We start from the raw sequence: 20,006 nt of genomic DNA, 5'->3' as shown, positions 1-20,006 counted from the left end.
AGCATTTTTCCCAAGAAGGAAACAAAAATTCACAGCTCCATGCTGTTCTCTGAAATTGGCCATCACAAAAAGTGAGGATCAAGTGAAAACTGCTTTTAGGAAAAAATTCACTGTGACCAGAGAGAACCTTGTCAGGCGATGCCACTGGGTGCAGTGCACTAACTCAGAGCAAATTGCTTGATGCTCGCCTAGTGGGTAACATGTGTACTACAAAAGCTCCGCCCAGCAGAGCTTTCTGGGGGTTTTTTTTGGGGGGTGGGTGGGTGTGGAGGGGAGATAGAACCCCCTCCTATAATCATTTTTTTAACCAGTTGGATGCTTTTTTCGAAATTGGAAAATGAATACCACAAGTATCCAGGTGAACAAGTAATATATATTTTAAAATATGCTAGCAAAGTTCTCTCAAAAGTTAAACAAAGGAAAAAGCCCCAGTGAACATGAAAATCCCCACAAAAGCTATGTTGTGTGATTAATGCTTTAGAAAAAACTTATCCATTCATATTTATTTTGTTCACCTATTGTATGCCAGTGTTGTACATACTTGGGACACATAGACCAAGAATCATTCAGGATTGTGTGCGAAGCTTAGCTACTGTAAATATTATGTACATATATATACTCTATAAATACATAGACTATCAGCAAGCCAGGAGCAGTATGGAGAAAAGAACATGTAGACCATGATACAGGGGCGTGGGCTCCTGGAGAAGGAAGTACATTGAGGGAAGAAGTAGTCTGGATTGCTCCTACTGGAAAAATGAAATGTAAGCCAAGGTCTGCAAGAATGTAAGGGGAGAGCCAAGCTGGTAGTGTGGGGAAGAACATTCTAGCAGGAGGCAGCCTTGGAGGGCTTGAGGAAGAACAAGAAAGTCAGTGGACGAAGCAAGGTGGAAAATAGAAATGTCATTTCAGGGAGTGCCTTTTAGGACATTGTGTAAGGTTTGGGCTTTTGAACTGCTGCAAGCTTTTTAAAGTCAGTGAGTACTGTGATTTGACTTAGGTTTCTAAATGAACTACTGCATGGCTGCTATGTTGAAAATGCATTGGAAGAGGTCAAATGTAAAATGTAGAAGCAGGAAGGCTTGGCAGTTACCCGATGAGAAAATAAGCCAGTCAAATAAGGTAGGAAGGTAGATGGTAAGATAAAGTTGAATTTATTAGAATCATAGGATTTCCTTGTGGTTGTACAAGCGAAAGACAAGCATTAAGAATGACTAAGTATACTTGGAAAGAAAGCATGATCATCAAACTGAAATTAGTTGAAATAAAGCAGATTTTGTTGGAAAGATAAAAATTTTCTTGATTATAAGAACAAAAATCCAGGCATACTGGTTAGAGACAGGTGGAACCCTAAAAACGATGGCCTTTTCAGTAACATTTCAGGTCTAAAAATGAACTTACTCCAGGATTCAACTTTCAGCCAAACAAAAGATAGGTCTATAAGGGGTACAGTAACACTAGAGAGGTATATACTCCTTAGAACCATCATCCATTTGAGATCAAAAGGGCAATATTTACCCAAGGACAAAGGTTGGAGCACTTAGTAAAAGAAGGAACGGAAACTGGAAATACAGGGAAGAAGTAGGATGTGATGTTTCACTGTGGAAATAGCAATGAGATGAAACAAAATGTTTAAGAATTGTTGAGTGGAAAACAAATCTGGCTCTGTAGACCGCTACCAATTCAGATTAAAAAAAGAAAAACTACCAAAATTTTTATAAAACAATATTGATTATCATTGAGTTCAAAGGATAGGTTTCTATATCTTTTTAAGAAATGAAAATAGTCTAGCTCTTTTCAAATAGTTTCTTTCCACAGATATAATGTGACCCCAGACTTCAATTTCTACCTCACACAGACATCTGCTGTGCACTTGTACTTGAAGTAGTCTTAAGGTCCCAAGTAGCCACTGAGCCATCTCCATGGAGCCTTGGGGCTCTGTCGCACATCATTTAAAGTGAAAAAGGAAGCAGCTCTGTAGTTATTGCTTTCAGACCATGTCTAACAGATCTGCGTCGTCGGCATCTACCAAGTGAATTGGGTAGTTCAACAGCACCTATCGGCATTACCACGCGGCCAAAGTGTAAAGAAATAAAATAGACTTGGTTCTCTAGCATTCAGTGGTTTTACAAAAGTGTGTTTTCTAAAAGGCATGGCAAGGTATCAAACAAATCCACAAAATATGTGTGGCCACTTTTAAGAGAAACATTGAAAGTTCTGCAGCTCTTCAAGGATTCGGGTAGATGTTATCCATTGCCCCTTCCTGATATGAAACTGCTAAAATTTATAAAAATAAAGTAGGTTCACTATGGGGATTCTAGAACACACATACATTAAGGTGCAGAAATGAGAAGGAATCGTTCTGCGGAGCTGTCAGACAACATCAGAGCAAGATTACTGAAGAAGCAGAAATAGAAAGGTCTTGAACAAAACCAAAAGTTCTTGGCAAGACAGTGCTAAAACGTATCACTCAATCTGCAATTCAGACAGCAAGTATAAGGCATCAAGGAAATTGAAAGTTGCTCTAAAATTGAAAACCAAATCAAATTAACTAAGGGGACTTTAACAGGTTTGTGAAAAAATGAAATTAAGAGCCATAAACTTTTAAGCTTCATCAAGGTCAAGACACTTTCGTCAGTAACGATTAACAGCCGTTTAGGACCATTCCTAAAAATACTGACGGTCCAGACTTTTTACATTATTAACCGATATTTTAAATTTGGACCAAATTGTCACAGAAAGTCAAATCAGAATGTAAGATGAATGCTTAAAAGATTTCCCATCGGCCCTCTCGCAAAGTTGCCATTGCTTGATGAGGGGAACAAACAAGAACACTGTCATGCTTGAGAGGACTCTCTAGTGAAGCTTTCCTGTCCATTTTCTACTAAAGTTGGGGCTCTCTCAAAACACTCTTGTATAAGGTGACCAGATTTTAACATTGCTAAAGCGGGACAAAAGTGGGACACCATTGATAAAACTCATATCCTGGGGAAATAGCCACACGGCAGCTGAAAACAGTATACCCTAGCTTGCCGTGCATTCTTTCTAAAACTCGGGACTTTAAAACGCCGCAGGATGTGGGGGAAAAATTGTTAAAAAGCAGGACTGTCCCACCAAAAGCAGGACATCTGGTCACCTTACTCTTGTTAGAAAATATTATTGTCAGTGGCTATCTACAAAGCCAACATGCAAGATGCCTGGAGCGTCTGAAAACAATACAACCTGGTGCCGTGACTTTGCTCTTGACTGGTCCCTGTGTGTCTGTCGGAGCACCCCCACCTCTCAGCCGCCTTTGCTTTGCTTCTGCTTGTCTTCAGGATCTGCTGGGAAAGCCCTGTTTCACCTCCTGTAACAACTCTTCCAAGAAATGCCTCAGGGTTTTGATATCACTTGTTTGAAATTTCAATCCCAAATTCTGCTCATCTGCAGCTGATCTGGACACAACAGTTCTGTCTTCCAACGAAGAGAAAATTTGCCTGCCTTTAATTTTTCAGTCAGATTTGTTTTAGCTAAACCAACTGAAATGCCCATGGTGTTGGCTACTGTTTCAGCTGTTAATCTTCTGTCCTTTTCAAAAAGCGCACAGGCAAGATCGATTCCTTACTAATGGATGTGGATGATTTGCAGTTGTAGACTTAATCAGCACGGTCTTGTCCCTTTTTAACATGTTATTTGTAAATTGTTGATCTCTTTGAACCACTGTCCCTTATAAACTTTTCATAATACAACAATGATTTTGTCATTCTCCCACTTAAGCTCCAAATATTGGATGTGTGCTGTTAAATTTCAATGGAATTCATGTTGCTCTCATAGGGGCTCTTTTGGAACTATACTCTTAACCTTCTTAGTGTCTCAAACTAGATGCTGTTCAGACATGGGATAGCAAGTTAGTATTAGTTTATTTTGGTGTGAAAATAAATTGAAGTTTATGTCTTGTTTTTCACAATACATGTTTTATGTGAACTTTTGGAAGACCTCTCATTCTCTACTACATGGCTAGTAGAAAGAAATTTACATCAATGCTGCAACACATCCTAGACCAAAATTTGGCTAAAAAAGACTTGGTACTACTTAAAATCACCAGGATATAACCCCCAAACGACCACAGAGCAGTATTCAGATATTGTTTTTCTGAGTCACCCCAGAGCCCTGTTATATGTTAAATGGTAAGAAAGGCCCACCAACTTTGCCTGCATATATCTAGATTGTAAATACTTTCAGCTTTGTGGGGCATCATGAAGATAGGGTTTATATTGCAGGTGTCAGAACTCAGCTAAAAATGGTGAGGCTGTTATACACAAATTTAGTAGTCAAATTTTCCATTTGATCTGAACTCAGTATTTACATGTAAAATGAGGGTGAGGGAGAAATGTCCTACTGAAAAATTTAGATAACAGCAAATAAAAATATTTAGGATTTAAGCATATATCTAATATAGTTAAAGAAAAGTATTTTTATCTACACCTTCTAGGAATAAATGTGGTCTTACTATGGACAGTGGCAATCAGTATGATTTGCAGAAAAAGGCATAAGGGCCTTTAGAAAGAAAACATATGGATGCAAATCCCATACAAAGGAGGTGTGTTAGTCTGGGTAGACTAGAAACAAATTCATAGACACTCATACATGTGTTAGAAAGAGCTTTATAAACTTTTTTTAAAAAGAGCTTTATATAAAAGAGTAATTGTATGGCATTCCATGATGCTCACCTTCCCGACACGATCGCTGAAGAAAAATGTGTGCATAGGCAAATGTGGTGAAGAAAGCTGATGGGGCCCAGCTATCAAAAGATATAGTATCTGGGGTCTTAAAGGCTTGAAGGTAAACAAGCGGCCATCTAACTCAGAAGCAACAAAGCCCACATGGAAGAAACACACCAACCTGTGTGACCACGAAGTGTTAAAGGGATCAGGTATCAAAGAACAAAAAATCATATCATTGTGAATGAGGGGAAGTGCAGATTGGGGACCCAAAGCCCATCTGTAGGCAACTGGACATCCCCTTACAGAAGGGTTGCGGGGAAGAGAAAAGCCAGTCAGGGTGTAATGTAGCAATGATGAAACATACAATTTTCCTTTAGTTCTTAAATGCTAACCCCCCCACCGCACTAATTCTACTTTACAAATCCGACTAGACCAGAGGATGTACACTGGTACATTTAGGAACTGAAAACACAGGGAATCCAGGACAGATGATCCCATCAGGACCAGTGGTGAGAGTGGCATTACAAAGGGTGAAGGGAAGGTGGGGTGGAAAGGGGGAACCGATTACAAGGATCTACATATAACCTCCTCCCTGGGGGACGGACAACATAAAAGTGGATGAAAGAAGACATCGCATAGTGTAAGATATGACAAACTAATAATTTATAAATTATCATGGATTCATGAGGGAGGGGGCAGCAGGGAGGGAGGGAAAAGTGGGGAGCTGATACCAAGGGCTCAAGCAGAAGGCAAATGTTTTGAGAATGATGAGGGGAACATATGCACAAATGTGCTTGACATACAATGGATGTGTGTATGGACTGTGATAAGAGTTGTACGAGCCCCCAATAAAATGATTTTTTTTAAAAGAATAATTGTATATTAAGAAACATGCCAGCCCAGTCCAGATCAAGTCCTTAAGTCCGATAGTAGCCCATATGGCCGATACCTGAGTTCCTCTGCAGATTCACGCAACACATGCAATGCTGCCAAATGCAGGAAGAGCTCAGGCCAGTGGGTGGAAAATCTTGTGGATCCAGTGGCAGTGGAAGTACTAGTACTGGCATGGGTCTCCACATGGCTCCTCCAACTCCTAGGCTCTAGCGTAACTCCATGTGTCTTGTCAACAGGAATGTTTAGCAGGGAGTGAGGGAGTGTCCCACCTCCAGCGAGCCATTTATCTCCTTAGCATCTCCAAATGAGGTCATCAAGCTGTGGCCAAACTCCACCCCTTCATCCTTAATACTCTCAAATTGACAACAGATTATGTAACTACCACAGGAAGTAATTAAAATTTTCCCCCAAGAACCTTAACCCTATAATGCCGAGTGTGACATTTTATAACATTTAATTAAATGTATATATTAATATATATTGATAACTATGAAAGAATAAAAACAAAAAAAAATTGTTTTCCTGAAATTAAAAATTCAGGTGTTATAGGGCTAAGAGGTAGATAAAAGTATCAACATTTTTCAGATGAGTGGAAAAGCTAACTTCTTTAAATTCTCACTGCCACTGCGTCAATGATGATTCACAGGGAGCCCCTGTGGGTTTCCAAGACTGTTTACGGGAGTAGAGCGCCCCCTCATTCTCCCAAGGAATTACCGGTGGTTTCAAACTGCCAACCATTGCAGCCCAATGCATAACTACCTCACCACCAGGGCTTCTAATGTCCTTAAAGTTACCTGTATTTGCAGGCTTGGTACTCTGTTCAGGTTTTGGAAATTCTGATTATCTTTTGGAAAAATGATTTGAGCTTTTGGTGTCATGGTGCTCTGGGATTACAATTCTAATGCTGGATTTCTTATTTAATCCCATATCACCATTAGAATGGGTTGGCTTTTCTTTGTCCTTTGATGCTAATTTATTTTGGTCTTCTAATTTCTTTTTCTGCCTGTTCAGTTCTACTGTTTCTTTTCCCATTCTAATTCGGTTGGCCTCATTCACGTCCAGGTTTTCAGTGGTGGTGTTTTCGTTTTGTTTTGTTGTTCCATGGTGGTGTTTTCCGGTGGTGGTGGTGGTGCTTTTTGTTTTGTTTTAAGCTGTTTATGTTTCAATTTCCTTTTTGAGTCATTTTGTTCAATTTTTGTGTGTGTGTAATTTCAGTTTTCTTTAAACATATTTGACACCAAACTTTGATAAATATCAATTCATTCTGTTAGTTTGGCCTCTATATAAGAGAAAATTTCCTTTATATTTTGCTTTTGTTTGCTCCTTTTTTGGGTGATTTTGTGTTTTACTTCTTTTGTTGTTGATCTTAGGTGTTTTAACTTTAAATTCCATATTCTGGTTTTTGTGGGAAATTTTTCTGATTGGAAGCTGTGTTAGGTTGAGTTCTCTAGAGAAGCAAAAACCCGAGACACTTGAGTGTGTATATAGAAAGACGGCTATCAAGAAATGGAGCGCACGGTTGAGACGTGGGTACATCCAGTCTGATTCAAGTCTAGGGGTCTGATGGAACATGAAGCCTTCTACTTCCTGTGGCTACAGGAGCTCACCAATAGGAAGCAGTGGAAGGAAGACCACCAGCTGGTGGATGCCTAGCTGGATGACTCTGAGATGGGCCGGCAGTCTGCTGATGGTTCCTGGGATTGGCAAGTGATATAACAGGGTTGAAAAACCAGACCCAGGATCCAAATCCACACACTGTCCATTTATACTAGGAGTAGGCCACCCCCTGAATGAAAAGTCCCTCAGTCATGTGATGGCTATGACCAGATTAATCAGGAGGTCACTTCTCCCCACCGCCGCTTCATAGAAGAGCCCATCATGGAGTTGACTACTATGCTGGATCAAATCATGGGAGAATACTGGCCCGTCCAAGTTGACATAATCCCGAATTATCAAAGCACCCGAGTGGCCAACTGTTCACTGAGACTGGAGCGCACACCCAACAGCCACTCTGATAGAAAGATTTGACAGCCCAACTCCACAAGACTCACAATCTTGAAAATCTCGTGGGCCAGGGGCACTTGACCTTACAGCATCTGTAAGTCAGAACTGACGCAGAGGTGGTGAGTCTTGTAACATACCTTGAGAATCACTAGAGAGTCTTCTAGGTTTTTTAAAGCCGATTCAGGAGTTCAAGTGGTGAATGCTTGATCTACATGATTCAATATGCACGCAGAGGAAGGGTGTAGTCTAACTGGTTACAGATGCTGACCTGAGTGGTGGGGCTCCACTTTCTTGGAGGGAAGGTGGGTGGTTCTGTCTTTCTCTCATGGGCACCCCTGCACAGGCTCTTCCATGATGTCCGCGTATGGGCAGGGAGCTCGTAGTTACCTTCTGGATTGCACATTTATCCACAGTACACCCCTCACCCTGCTCCCTTTGCAGTTCTCCTCCCTGGCCTGGTGCCCATCCACCTCAGGCCTCAGTCAAATTCAACAGCATCCTTTCAGAGCGGGCCATGATCTCTCTTTGCACCCTACTCCCAACTGTGGGGTGTTCAAACTCCCATGGCCACTTTGCAATGCCTTAAAAATTGGGCTGTCATCTCCCTCAGATTAGCTCCCTTTCTGAATTCCAAGTGTGGAGTACTGCCCAACCCGGTCCCTAATGGCTGCGATGAGTGTATGCGCTCGATGTGAGTGGGTAGGTTATGTGCTCGATGTTAGTGGGTAGGTTCTCCCTACTTCTAGGAGGCCATCTCTTCACCTCCTCTTCCCGGCTCCTGGACTTACCCCAACTCTCTAACAACTCATCCGCCACCTGGAATCGTGGTATCTGATTCTGCTCTTGTTTTTATTCATTGTTCAGTGGGTAAGGTGCTGGGGACGGGAATGAGAGAGTCCACTCCCCTTCCCATCTTACTACATACTCTCCTTCTGAATTTTGCTGTTTAGAACATAAAGGCGTAAGGGTGGTATGGGAGTGGTTGGCATGAATAAACTGAGTTAGAGTTGTGAGCTTGTCCAGGCTTGGTACTCCCTCACAGTATAATCAAACAAAACATTTAACCTGTGCCTGCAGTTTATTGGCACCACAAATAAAGATCAACTTCACAAATGGTTCACGCATGTGCTTGGTACTCGGTACAGCTTCAGTTTCCTCATCTGACAAATGCGAATAGGACTAAGACATATCTGATCACATAAGATAGCAAATACCTGCCACAGAGTAAATGCTCAATAATTAACCCTAGATTGTACTAGACGTTGGATAAAAATATCTAACTCTAGAAATATCTATGGGTTGGGTAAGATGAGTATTCAAGACATGATAATCACTTTCTCCATTTCTGCTGTGATGGAAGGGGACTGGGACACAACCTGGTTAACTGGGACATGCCTATGCTACAGTGGAAGTCTTGGGGTTGAGCTGCCGCTGCTGCTTTCCAAAGAACAGCTAGTTGTAGAAACACAAATAGCTTTAAGACACAGGTTATTTTAATGGAATTGACTTTCAGATTCTCAATTTGCAAATGAAGTCTTTTCCCTAAAACATAAAAGCAGAAATCTTCTCTGAGGAAAATAATCAGGGGTCTAAGATGTCTGACTTTTAAAGAAAAGCTTGGTCATGGGTTTTGTTCATAAATTATGTTGGGTTTCACATAGTGATAGCAAATATTTTATTGAATACATTTAAAAGAGCTACCCAGCAATTTTATTTTTAAACACCAGTATTCAAAATATCCTCAAAACTCTCTTTTGGAAATGTTAAGACACTTAAAAAGTTTTCATTGTCAATAAAAGAAAAAGTTTTCATTGTCAACAAAAAATATATATTCGAAAAAAATATATATTCGGAAAAAATATATATGCGAAGAGACATTTCTCGATACTGAATAAAGGAGATGGTGGGCAAAATCTTAGCATCTGCCAGATAAAACCATGCCAAAATGTCATTAACTTCTAATCGCTGGATGCCGAGATTCTAAGTCAGGCTGTCTGTATTCAGAGGCCGGGGCTCTTTCTAGGGGACATGGGTGGCCTCCTCAGAGAGCCTTTGAAGAATGGTGTGGGATTTGAGCAGCGTTTGGGGAACGGACAGCAGGACACAGCAAGGACAGGATGTGAGAAAAGAGACTGAAGAGGCAGGGCCAGCAGCATGTGGTGCTCTGCAGGAGCGGGAAAGCAGGTGTGCCTGATGGGAAACTGGAAAGGGAAAGGACATGGATTTTCAGGTCAGAAGAAGCATGAGGTCGGGTTCAGGATTTACCACTCTTTAACAGAATCTCTTTAAAGATGTCTTCCTTTCAGCTTTGGAGAGCAAGCACACCAAACTCAAGCTAAAGCCAGAGGAGAGCGGTCTTCCCCACAGGGTCCCAGACTGTCCATCTTTACGGAAACAGACTGCCACCTCACCTTTCTCCCGTACATCAGCGGATGTGCTCAAACTGCCAACATACTGGTTCGGGGTCTAACGCTTTAACCACTGAGCCACTAGGGATCCTTAAAGATGAAGTGAAAGGATAAAAAAGAAAGCGCTTTTTAACTTATAAAGTGATAACGCATGTCAGATCGCTCTCTATTGGGCACCAATGGAAGTGCAGCAATTTACACGATGGTTAAAGGAACGGGTTATGGAACCAACAGACTAGGCTGAGACAAAAGCAGCCATTTTCTTCTGGTGCCCACTAGCCTACATGTGCATAAAGTAACAACAGAGGTGCCCCACTGCACAGTGTTCATGAAGACTAAGGCAGGCAAAAGAGCTTAGAAAGCAGTGATCTCAAGAGGCAGCTATTTGATTGCTGCCCTATTGGTGGCTGTGTTCTCGTAAATGTATTCAATAGAGTATCTGTTATCATTACTCTGTGATTCTCAATATCAAGTGGAGAGCAAGAGACAACTGGCCACAAGGAAGTACATGTTGAATTAACAGTCTTTAGAAGAAAGTTACAGAAGCGGCAGCTAAATCTGAGGATTTTAATCATAAAAGCCCCTAAAACTTGCTCCTTGGTTTTACAACGAAAGCATGTGAAAATCGTCTAGTGGAGCTTTATAAGCTGTCCCAACTAACAAAGGAACATGCAAATATGTGTATATTGTCTGGGTTCAAAGTCCCAAAAGAATAGATAGTTCTACAAAGACTATCTTACCGTCAGAAGACTTATATGCAGTTCATAAAATAACAGGAATCTGTTCAAGATTTTGCCACATGGCAGAAACATGGTGAATCTTACGTAAAGTAATTTTCACACTGAAGCACCAGAAGACCTTATAAAACAGCCTCCCTACTACGATCAAACCAAGCATAGAGTGGCAGTGTGTGTGTGTGTGTATGCACAATAGAAAATTGATGTTCTACTCCAATTCCTTACTTTTAAAAACATGTCAAGGACAAAAGGTTGCATGGATTTTCAAATATTATTTTAGAAGTTTTACCCTTCATAAGTTTTGGCTAGAATCATGACAAAATATTAAGTCAGAAAGCTCAGACAAGTGTTATTTTAAGGATAAAATCTATAAAAAAAACATGCGTTAACATTTCAAAGCAGATTTGGATAACTATAGACAAAAAGCAGTGAGTTATACAGATTATACTAACTTCATTTCTACATTGTAGGCGAGCTATAATTTAGAATATGTCCAGGATATTTTAAGATTTTTCTGGTTATGTTCCATAAAGTAATCAATAGGTATTAGAAATGTAAAAACTTACATGTGTGCCTGGCCAGTGAGTAGTTGGATCCACCGCTAGTCAAACCGAATCCCTCGGGGATCTGACTAGAGCTTCGAGGTCTGGTCAACAGTTTAGGAGGTTCAATTTCAGCACCGAATTCAGCTCCTATCACTCCCAGTAAAACTATAGCGGTAGCTTGCTTCCGTCTCTCCTCATACGATGTGGACATTTTTTTCATCTGTGGAGCGCTTGACAGGCAAGCTGAAAACATAAGAATGTAAATTAGAAGACTATCGAGACAAAAAGGCATATAGTTAGAAACACATCCAAGATTCATCATTCTAGAAAGAAGCTTCAACAAACGGTGCTGGGTCGACTGGTTATCCAATTGCAGAAGAGATAAATTGGACCTCCACATCACCCTATGCACAAAAACGGATTTAAACTGAACTACAGATCTATAACTTGCATATAGATCTCTTAGAAGATCTATAGATCTTCTAAGTTATAGCTTGCTTAGAAGAAAACAGGTATAAATCTCATAACCTTAGGTTAGGCAATGATTTCTTAAACAGGATGCCAAAAACATTACCAACATAAAAATGCACAAATTGGTTTTCACCAATATTAAAAACCTTTGTGCTTTAAACCACAAGATCAAGAAAATAAGAAGACAACCTAAGGTGAAATATTGTCCATCACATAACTAAGAAATGACTATATCAGGAATATATAAAGAACACTTACAACCCAGTAATAATTCCTAAAATTCTTACATTAAAAAGTAGGCATGTTTTGAATACACATTTCTTCAAAGATAAATGAACAGCCTATAAGCAAATGAAAAGATCCTCAACATTATTAGTCATTAGGGAAATGCAAATACATTCACTTCACATGCCTTAGAATGACGGAAATAAAAAGGCAGAACGTAGCGAGTGGTACTGAAGACGGAGAGAAAGGGGAACATTCATTGCTGGCAGGAATGTACAATGATGCAGTTACTCTGGAAAACAGATGATCAAGACATTGTACTCCCAGGTGGAATGCCCACACATAAAACTTATACTTGAATGTTCATGGTATTTTCTTTAATAGCCAAAACACCCAACTCAAATGTCTAATTCATGAATAAACGAATGTGGTACTTCTACACAATGGGTAATTATCCAAGCCATAAAAGAAAGAAACTGTTACTACAATGTTACAATATGGATGACCTCAAACACACTAATGTTTATAAGACTCAACATTTCTCACTAACCTATTTTCCTTTTGAAATTTTAATAAGCATTCTATTTATGTTCCTTATAACCATTACTGGTGTTTAGAAGAAAAGTGTTTCAAATTAATTCTACCAATGGGCAGTGCCAGCAAGTTGAATGGTAGTGAGTGTATCATGCGTTTCATCTACACAGGACCATGCTGAGCCATCTTAGATGATAAAACCACACCTCATTTTACTATTGATTTTGAAGAACCGTTTACATGGGTCACTGGCACTGAATAATGTCTATTTCATCACAGCTCCCTGTTTCACGTTACTTGGACCTGGCTCGACTTTTATTCATTCCACACCTTGTGACCTCCTTGTTAGAAATGCTTGGTATTCTACAGTAACAATCTGGTTGTTGCCCCACTCTCAGATCCCCTAGAATTTGAGTTATTATCCACCGTGGTCAGGCCTGAGAGAGTCAACCTGCCCAGTCCATTTCCTAATATGTGCACTGGGGCAGGTCTGCTCTGTACCCCGTTGGGTATGTCTTTGTACATGGTGGGTCTGCTTATTTAGAGGAAAAGCCCAAGGAGTCACCCTATATAGTTGGACCTCACCTTGTACAGATGGTTGGACTATATTCGTCTAATGCACCTTAGGCACTTGAAGTTTCTGTGAGTATCCATGCATACCATGGCAGCTTACTATGAAATGGTGACTTGAAATTAATCTCTCTGCAGAAAAGAGAATTTGTACTCTCAGGTAATTCCATTGCTGATAGATCGGAGTGGGACTAGTCATTTCTTTGAACAGTTGTTCCTACTTACAATATATTACAATTAGAAAAACTATTCATACTGTATCTGCCACCAAGCCCCAATAATATTGCTGATGGCAAGGTAGCTTAACAGAAGCCCTTAAATCCCTTTGTTTAAAATAATAGTCCTTGGTTTCTTCTTCCAGCTCAACCGGGAGCGCGTTCTGCTCATACCGCTTGCTGTGCACAGGAAAGTACAATAATACATTATTTTTAATACTTTTAGCTGGTCACCCCATAGTATCAGAGATATGAAATGTACTTTCTTCTACGAGCTTCCTCCTCCTTTTCATCAGGGTAACCACAGAGCTTCTACATGTAGTACGCATTATGCTTACTGCCACAGCCAACCCTCAAGGCATCTAGGCTGCAATGAATCATATGTATATGGAAAAAAACATTTTGCTAAGGAGAATTAAATTTAGTTCTGACACTGAACAGTTTTGGAACGCCAACCTGTTCCTCTAACATGATGCTGTTTGCAACACTCTACCTGGTGCTGAAGAGAAGTCTGAGCGACAACAGGTGAACACCAGATGGTGGCAGGCCATCTCTAATAAGACCTGCCATGTTGACCTTAAGAGTTCAAATTGACAGTCTTGTTGCGCTGAAATAAGAAATCCTTGCAGAACATGGACTGACTCCTGTGAGGGCGGCTGATCTGCACCCCTAGCCGTGGCTTGATCAAAAGGGCAGAAGGAGTAAGCAAAGCTCAAAACCGAGGCAGTTGGCATGACTCAAATGCCTTCCCCAAAGATAAACTGAACTCCATTTAAGAACTACATTTACTCCATTTTATTCCATGTTCTAACTACAGTTTAGCCTTAAAAAAAAATCCCTTGTTCTTACTACTCTAAGACAATTTGATTTCTTATAATGTTTAACTGGTGTGGTCCTAAAAGGAGAAAGAGTCAGGATTTTAGCTTATGTGAGAAACTGTTTGATAGAAGATGTTTGTTAGCAGTGTTTGTGTAATTTGTTCCAAGAAGAGTTTCTTGCATGATCAAGAAATTCCTGAAGATGAGAAAATAGAAATGATAGTGTAAAGCACTGTCATGTAGCCCCTTAATGCTTGTGAGCATGTACCTCCAAAAACTGTTATTCCTCTTAAAATCTATAATACGAACGTGCCCTCCCTGGGTGCTAGTGGGTCTCCTGATCCACAAATCTCTCTTCCAATACAATGCCTTCCTATCACTTCTAACAGAAGGCTGGTGCTTCACTGTGATAGAGCCAACCGTGATTCTGTGGGAGAAAGAGGAGGCAATCCGCTTATATAAATATTATATTCTAAGTAATTTGATGGGGCAGTTTTATGCTATAGAATTGCTGAGTTGGAAATGGTTGACAGCAATGGGTACTGATAACTATTCCAGATATATAAATAGCCATTTTCATCCTCTCTCTTAATAAAGCTTAAGTTTTATTATGGGTAGGCAAGATCCTAAATTTTTTTTAGAAAATGATGTCATAGTATAATAGTTCCTAGCTATAAGCTTTGTTAATGGCATTATTTTAAGTAAAGCTTGTCTCAGGAAGCTGCCCATGGGTTCAGCTTAAAACGTATTTTTTATTCCATTATCGCCCCACAGACATGTCTTTTGAGCCCTATTGTCTCTTTACTTTTTTATTTGTACATTTTATCAATCACAGCTATGTATTTGACCTGAAAGTATTACAAGGTAAACTTCTGGAATCATCATGATTAGAAGTCAGCTTTCTCCTCTTTCTAATATTAATCCATAAGCTTTTCTGGACTCTTGGTTCTCTGTTCTATATATTGATTAGATCAACAAAACAGCTGGCCCTCAGAGCTCAGAATACCAACTCCCATATATACTCGAGCATAAGCTGACCCGAATATCAGCCGTGGCACCTAATTTTACCACAAAAACTGCATTAAAAATGGGCTGAAAAACCCGGCTTATACATGAGTATGTACCTCTGAAAACACCTCTGAATTCCTGTGTTTTGTTTTACTATGTTTCTTGGCTTTGTTAATGTTGTTTTATCATTCTATATAACTAATGGCAGAAGAATGACAAGTGACCAGCAGAGGCTAAAACGACACCACACAATGAGAGGCCTTTTAAGATGTGCTTAAATTTCAACTTTAAGTTTGGTTTATGGAAAGAAAGAAAAAAGACACTGAATAAGTTGGCATAAGATGGTGACATCAGACTCATTCACTGCTAGAATTCATTCTAAGCAGTGGTATGGGAGGGGGAGAAGCCCTGGTGGCATAGTGTTGACTCGGGCTGTGATCCGCAAGGTCAGCAGTTCGAAACTACCAGCCTCTCGTTGGGAGAAAGACAGGGTTTTCTACTCCTGCTAACAGTTATGCTCCGGAAACTGACAAGCCAGTCCTATCTTGTCCTACAGGCTTGCTAAGAGTCGGCATTGACCCGACGGCAGTGAGATGGAAGATGGATTAGGAGATACAACAACTGACAATGTGCAAGGGATCTGGTAGGAAATACTAAGTACAAATGGTGGTGGTAGCAGTTCATTCTGTCAGCCACTCAGTGGTTCACCATGTAAGAACTGAAGGTGTCGTGTATGCCTGGCATCGTGATGCTATTGTTAGGTGCCATTGAAAGTTGATTCTGACTCATAGTGACCTCTATATCCACTAAAATGAGACAAAGCCCAGTCCTATGCCATCCTCACCATTGTACTTATGTTTGAGCCCATTGGTGCAAACACTGTGTCAATATGGCCTGTATGCTTTTTTTCCCCTGCATTACATTTAATATTAATTGGGGTGAGAAAAGCACTGCCCTCACAGATCTTACAGGCTATTAAAAAGGAATCAGAAATGGGTAGAGTATAGAATCAATGAGAACTTTCTGGATAGTATATTTAAGACCACTAAACATGATCAAACTTATTAGTTATACTACGATTGACAATCACAACTCCAGCGCCCCCCTCCCCGCCCCCTCCCCCAGGAGTACCCTGAGAGAACGGCCTGCTATCTGCTTCCATACAGATTAAAGTCAAGGAGACCCTGCGGGACAGTTCGACTCTAACATACTGGGCACCATGAGTCAGAATCAACTCATGGAAGTGTGTTGGGAGATGTGACAGGAACTCCACAGCTAAGAGAAAAGCAGCGGAAATGAGACTCATGTTTTCATTTTTACCCTGAGAACAAGGCGAGGATAATAGAGCTGGGCTCTAGGCAGTGGACTGTCTAAAAAACCACTGAGCACAGGGGACAGGTAGATGCAGTAAGCAGAGGAAGTGGGGCGATCGTTTAGTACAATACTGGAGCAACTAATGTGAGAGATGAAGACTGATTTAGTCTTTGGATGTTAAGCGGGAAGATGCAGAGAATGAAGAGCTGTAAATACTGTGAACCCTTTAAAAAAAATCCATATTGACCAAAATAACAGTATCCTGCTCCCTCACTCCTCTACTCCCCACCCCCTCTCTCGCTCTGAGAGAGAGAGAGAGAGAGAGAGAGAGAGAGAGACTGTGTCCTTTTCCAGAAGCTGAATTAAGAAACCCTGGAGCCCATCGCTTTTACCAGATACTTTGCATTCAATTATTTAGCTAGATTTAAAGATTCCAGATCTGGGCCAAGATCTGGTTGAATCTCAGAAACAGAAATGGCAAGTTATTATAAAGAATGCCAGAGATGGTAAGAAGCAATTGAGTAAGACAGGGGCATTAAATTTAAGGGGAAAAATGATTTTAATCTGGAAAACAGATAATATCAAGCAGTGGTTATGGTTTACTTGGATTGCAAGGAAATTTGTGGTACAACCATGATAAAATTATTGGGTTGGGGTTTTTTTTTGGATTCATAGATTTTATTTTTTGGTAAAAAGTTCTGAAAATTTTCCATTAGCTTTTAAGTAGTGTTTGGCAGACAAAAATCTACCAAGAGTTCAGAAAGGACAAAGTCACCCCCAAATAATTCTAATTCTTCGTGTAGAATTTCAGTTATCATCCATTTTTCTAATTTGTTTAATTTCAGACAGTATTTACAAAAATAAAGCAGGCTACTTTGTAAAGATGCCCCTCCACTGTTACCAAATGATAGCTTCACTATAAAATCTGATGAGTTATATTTCTTATAACTATCCAAGATTAAATGTTCTTACAAATATAATATCGAGAAAGCGTCTAGACTGATGCCACAGTATTCCCTCTTCATGTAAAATCCCAAGTGTTTTAAGAGAAAGAGCAAATTTTAAGTATTAGTTTGGAATGTTATTACAGAGTCAAAGTATAAAGTTGATCTGGGATAGAAAGAGCAACTAAACAGATAGGGAAACCCTAAAACCTTAACCATCCCAAGAAGACGGGAGGAAAGAAATCAGTAATCACAACCTTTTCGTGATTAGGATGAAAATGGACCCTACCTTGGAGAAAGGATAGTTAACAGTTTGATTCTTCTCTCTCTCTCTCTCTCTCTCTCTCTCTCTCTCTCAATGCATTTATAAGCAAAAGTATTTGTAAGACCGAAAACAGGAGGGAGGAGAGCCCTGAGCAAAGGTTTTACTCTTTGCACAGTAGTCTCCAAACAGGAAGCCAACCCAGCCTCCCCTCCCCTCCCCCTTGTCTCAGCAACAGCATGCTCCCTAACAATAGTTCAAAGGAAAGCTCTATTCCGCAGTTGCACTGATTGTTCTGTCAGCTGACCTCTGCAGAAGGGAATTGCTAACCGCTGCCTTGCTCCTCTGCTGACAAATGAATGATTGCGGCTCCATCTATTTTCACTATGGCTGCCTCTAGCCCAGGTGCTCAGACAGAGAGCCCGGTGTGACATCTCAGATCAAGATGAATTGGCACAAACTCCTGATCCAAGATTGTTTTATACCATTTAATTTAGTTTCTTCCCCTGCTTGGATGAGCACAGCTCTGGTTATGGATTTCTATTCTAATGTACTGAAGCAGGCCCTGAAAGCAGCCAATGAAGCAGCTGCTGGAGCAAGGGACTGCAGGGATACTGATCAATAGGCAAGGCATTGACCCCAGCCGCCCAGCCAGCAATGGCCAAGGCAGGGAGTGGGGGAGGGGCGCAGAAGCACACATGGGCTGCTTCCAGAAGGAAATGAAACAACAGGGGCATTTGGACAGCTCCACTTCCACCCCCTTGTCCTCCACCTTCCGTGTCCCTTTTGTTTAATTACCTCACTCTTGTCTTAACTCCCACACCCTACGAAATTAAGACTTTACACAAGTTTCAGTGATGTTCTCTAAGACAGCCATTTGTAAATTTTATCCCTTAATTACTAAGAAGAATCCTATCAGGTGCCCTCAGCTAAGTGGCCAAAATATGAAATCTTAATTAGCTGTCAAGAGCATCACTTGGTGTAAATTCAAGTTGGGCATGCGCATACACTCATCCAGACACTGCCCAACTGGCTCGAAACACGACTACGGCTGAAATTCTGGAGGTTTGTAGTTTATTGCTGCTGTTTTTTTTCATCAGCCCAGGGATCTGAAAAGATGATCGCTCTTTGTTAACAAGGGAAGAGGCAGGAGCAAGAAAGGATCCACTGAAAGAGGCATTGACTGCTGAGTGACTGCCGAAGGTGCAGGAGCCCAGTGCACGCAGCCCCTCTAACCCCATCCGTCCCCTCGAATTCCTCACATCTGGGAGCATCTTTAAATGATCGGGTTTGCCTGTGTGGTCTCAATAATAGAAGACACAATTAGCTGCTGTGTATTCTGCCAGATGCATTGAGGCCCAAATGGGGAGATATTTTGAGATATTAAAAATGAAATAATTCTATAAAAGCAGAGCTTGCCCCAGTTTCATTTGTCTCATGAAAATTTGGTGGGTTTTTTTTTTCTACAGAGACATGCCTCCATTTAATCATGCTAACGGGTGACATGGAGATCCATTTTCTTGACAGGACGGTTGATCACCCTATCACAGTAAGAAAATTAATACCTTCAACTAGCCCTGTGTGGAAAACAGAAGCTGCCTGAAACTGTAAGGGACATAAATGGTCTACGTGTTCCGTCACAAACAGCATTCATGTTCTGTGTGAGAAAGAGGTCTCTTCATTACGAGGTTGCTTTTAACAAAATATGAGCCTTTGATTTCATTAAAGCAGCCATTTCATTCATACAGTGTTCCTCAAAAGTACATAATTGTCTTTAGATTTAGCATAATTGACTCTGGATGTACATGAACGGAGTAAACACGTTAGTTACTGCTTAATGAGGACTCCGGTAAAATATTTGAGAAATTTAAGCTATTTAAAGGGCTGGGAGATATTGATTACTGCATTTACAAAGCAGTCAGAGACTGCAACGAAGAGGTCAAGAAATATTTAACAGTTTGAAGCACTTTACTAAATAACTCCAAAGATCATGTTAATTGGCTCTGTGCAGTTCTAGGGTAAAATTAATTTTATCTGAGCTAACAATAAAGGGATTAAAAGACATATGAAGTTCTTCAGTCTTAACTGGAATAGGAATCAATGGATTTGAATTAAAGCTAAAGGCGGTTTTATGAGAGATGGACAACCAGTGGATACACTTTATATCTGCTATTAGCCACGTATTGATGGTGCTCTGTTATTGTAAGGTATTGTATCTACCTTAGAGAAGTAGATACCACCAATTCACCACTCTGAGACTATATTTTTTTTTTTTTTAACATTTTATTAGGGGCTCATACAACTGTTATCCCAATCCATACACACATCAATTGTGTAAAGCGTATTTGTACATC

At 40.4% G+C, this 20,006-nt stretch overlaps 1 protein-coding gene across 2 annotated transcripts in view; it reads right to left on the bottom strand.

The window, feature by feature from the left end:
- Positions 1 to 20,006, bottom strand: part of WDR7 (WD repeat domain 7) — a 349,883-nt gene that overhangs the window by 140,183 nt on the left and 189,694 nt on the right. For both annotated transcript variants that reach the window (XM_004703006.2, XM_004703007.2), the window contains one exon: positions 11,313 to 11,534. In XM_004703006.2, the coding sequence (XP_004703063.1) occupies positions 11,313 to 11,534 (222 nt within the window). The remainder of the gene's footprint in view (positions 1 to 11,312; positions 11,535 to 20,006) is intronic.

Source organism: Echinops telfairi, unplaced genomic scaffold (assembly GCF_000313985.2).
Source record: "Echinops telfairi isolate 266 unplaced genomic scaffold, ASM31398v2 ScPeMD7_7400;HRSCAF=8409, whole genome shotgun sequence".
Lineage (NCBI taxonomy): Eukaryota > Metazoa > Chordata > Mammalia > Afrosoricida > Tenrecidae > Echinops > Echinops telfairi.
This window is presented reverse-complemented; position numbering and strand designations above follow the sequence as displayed.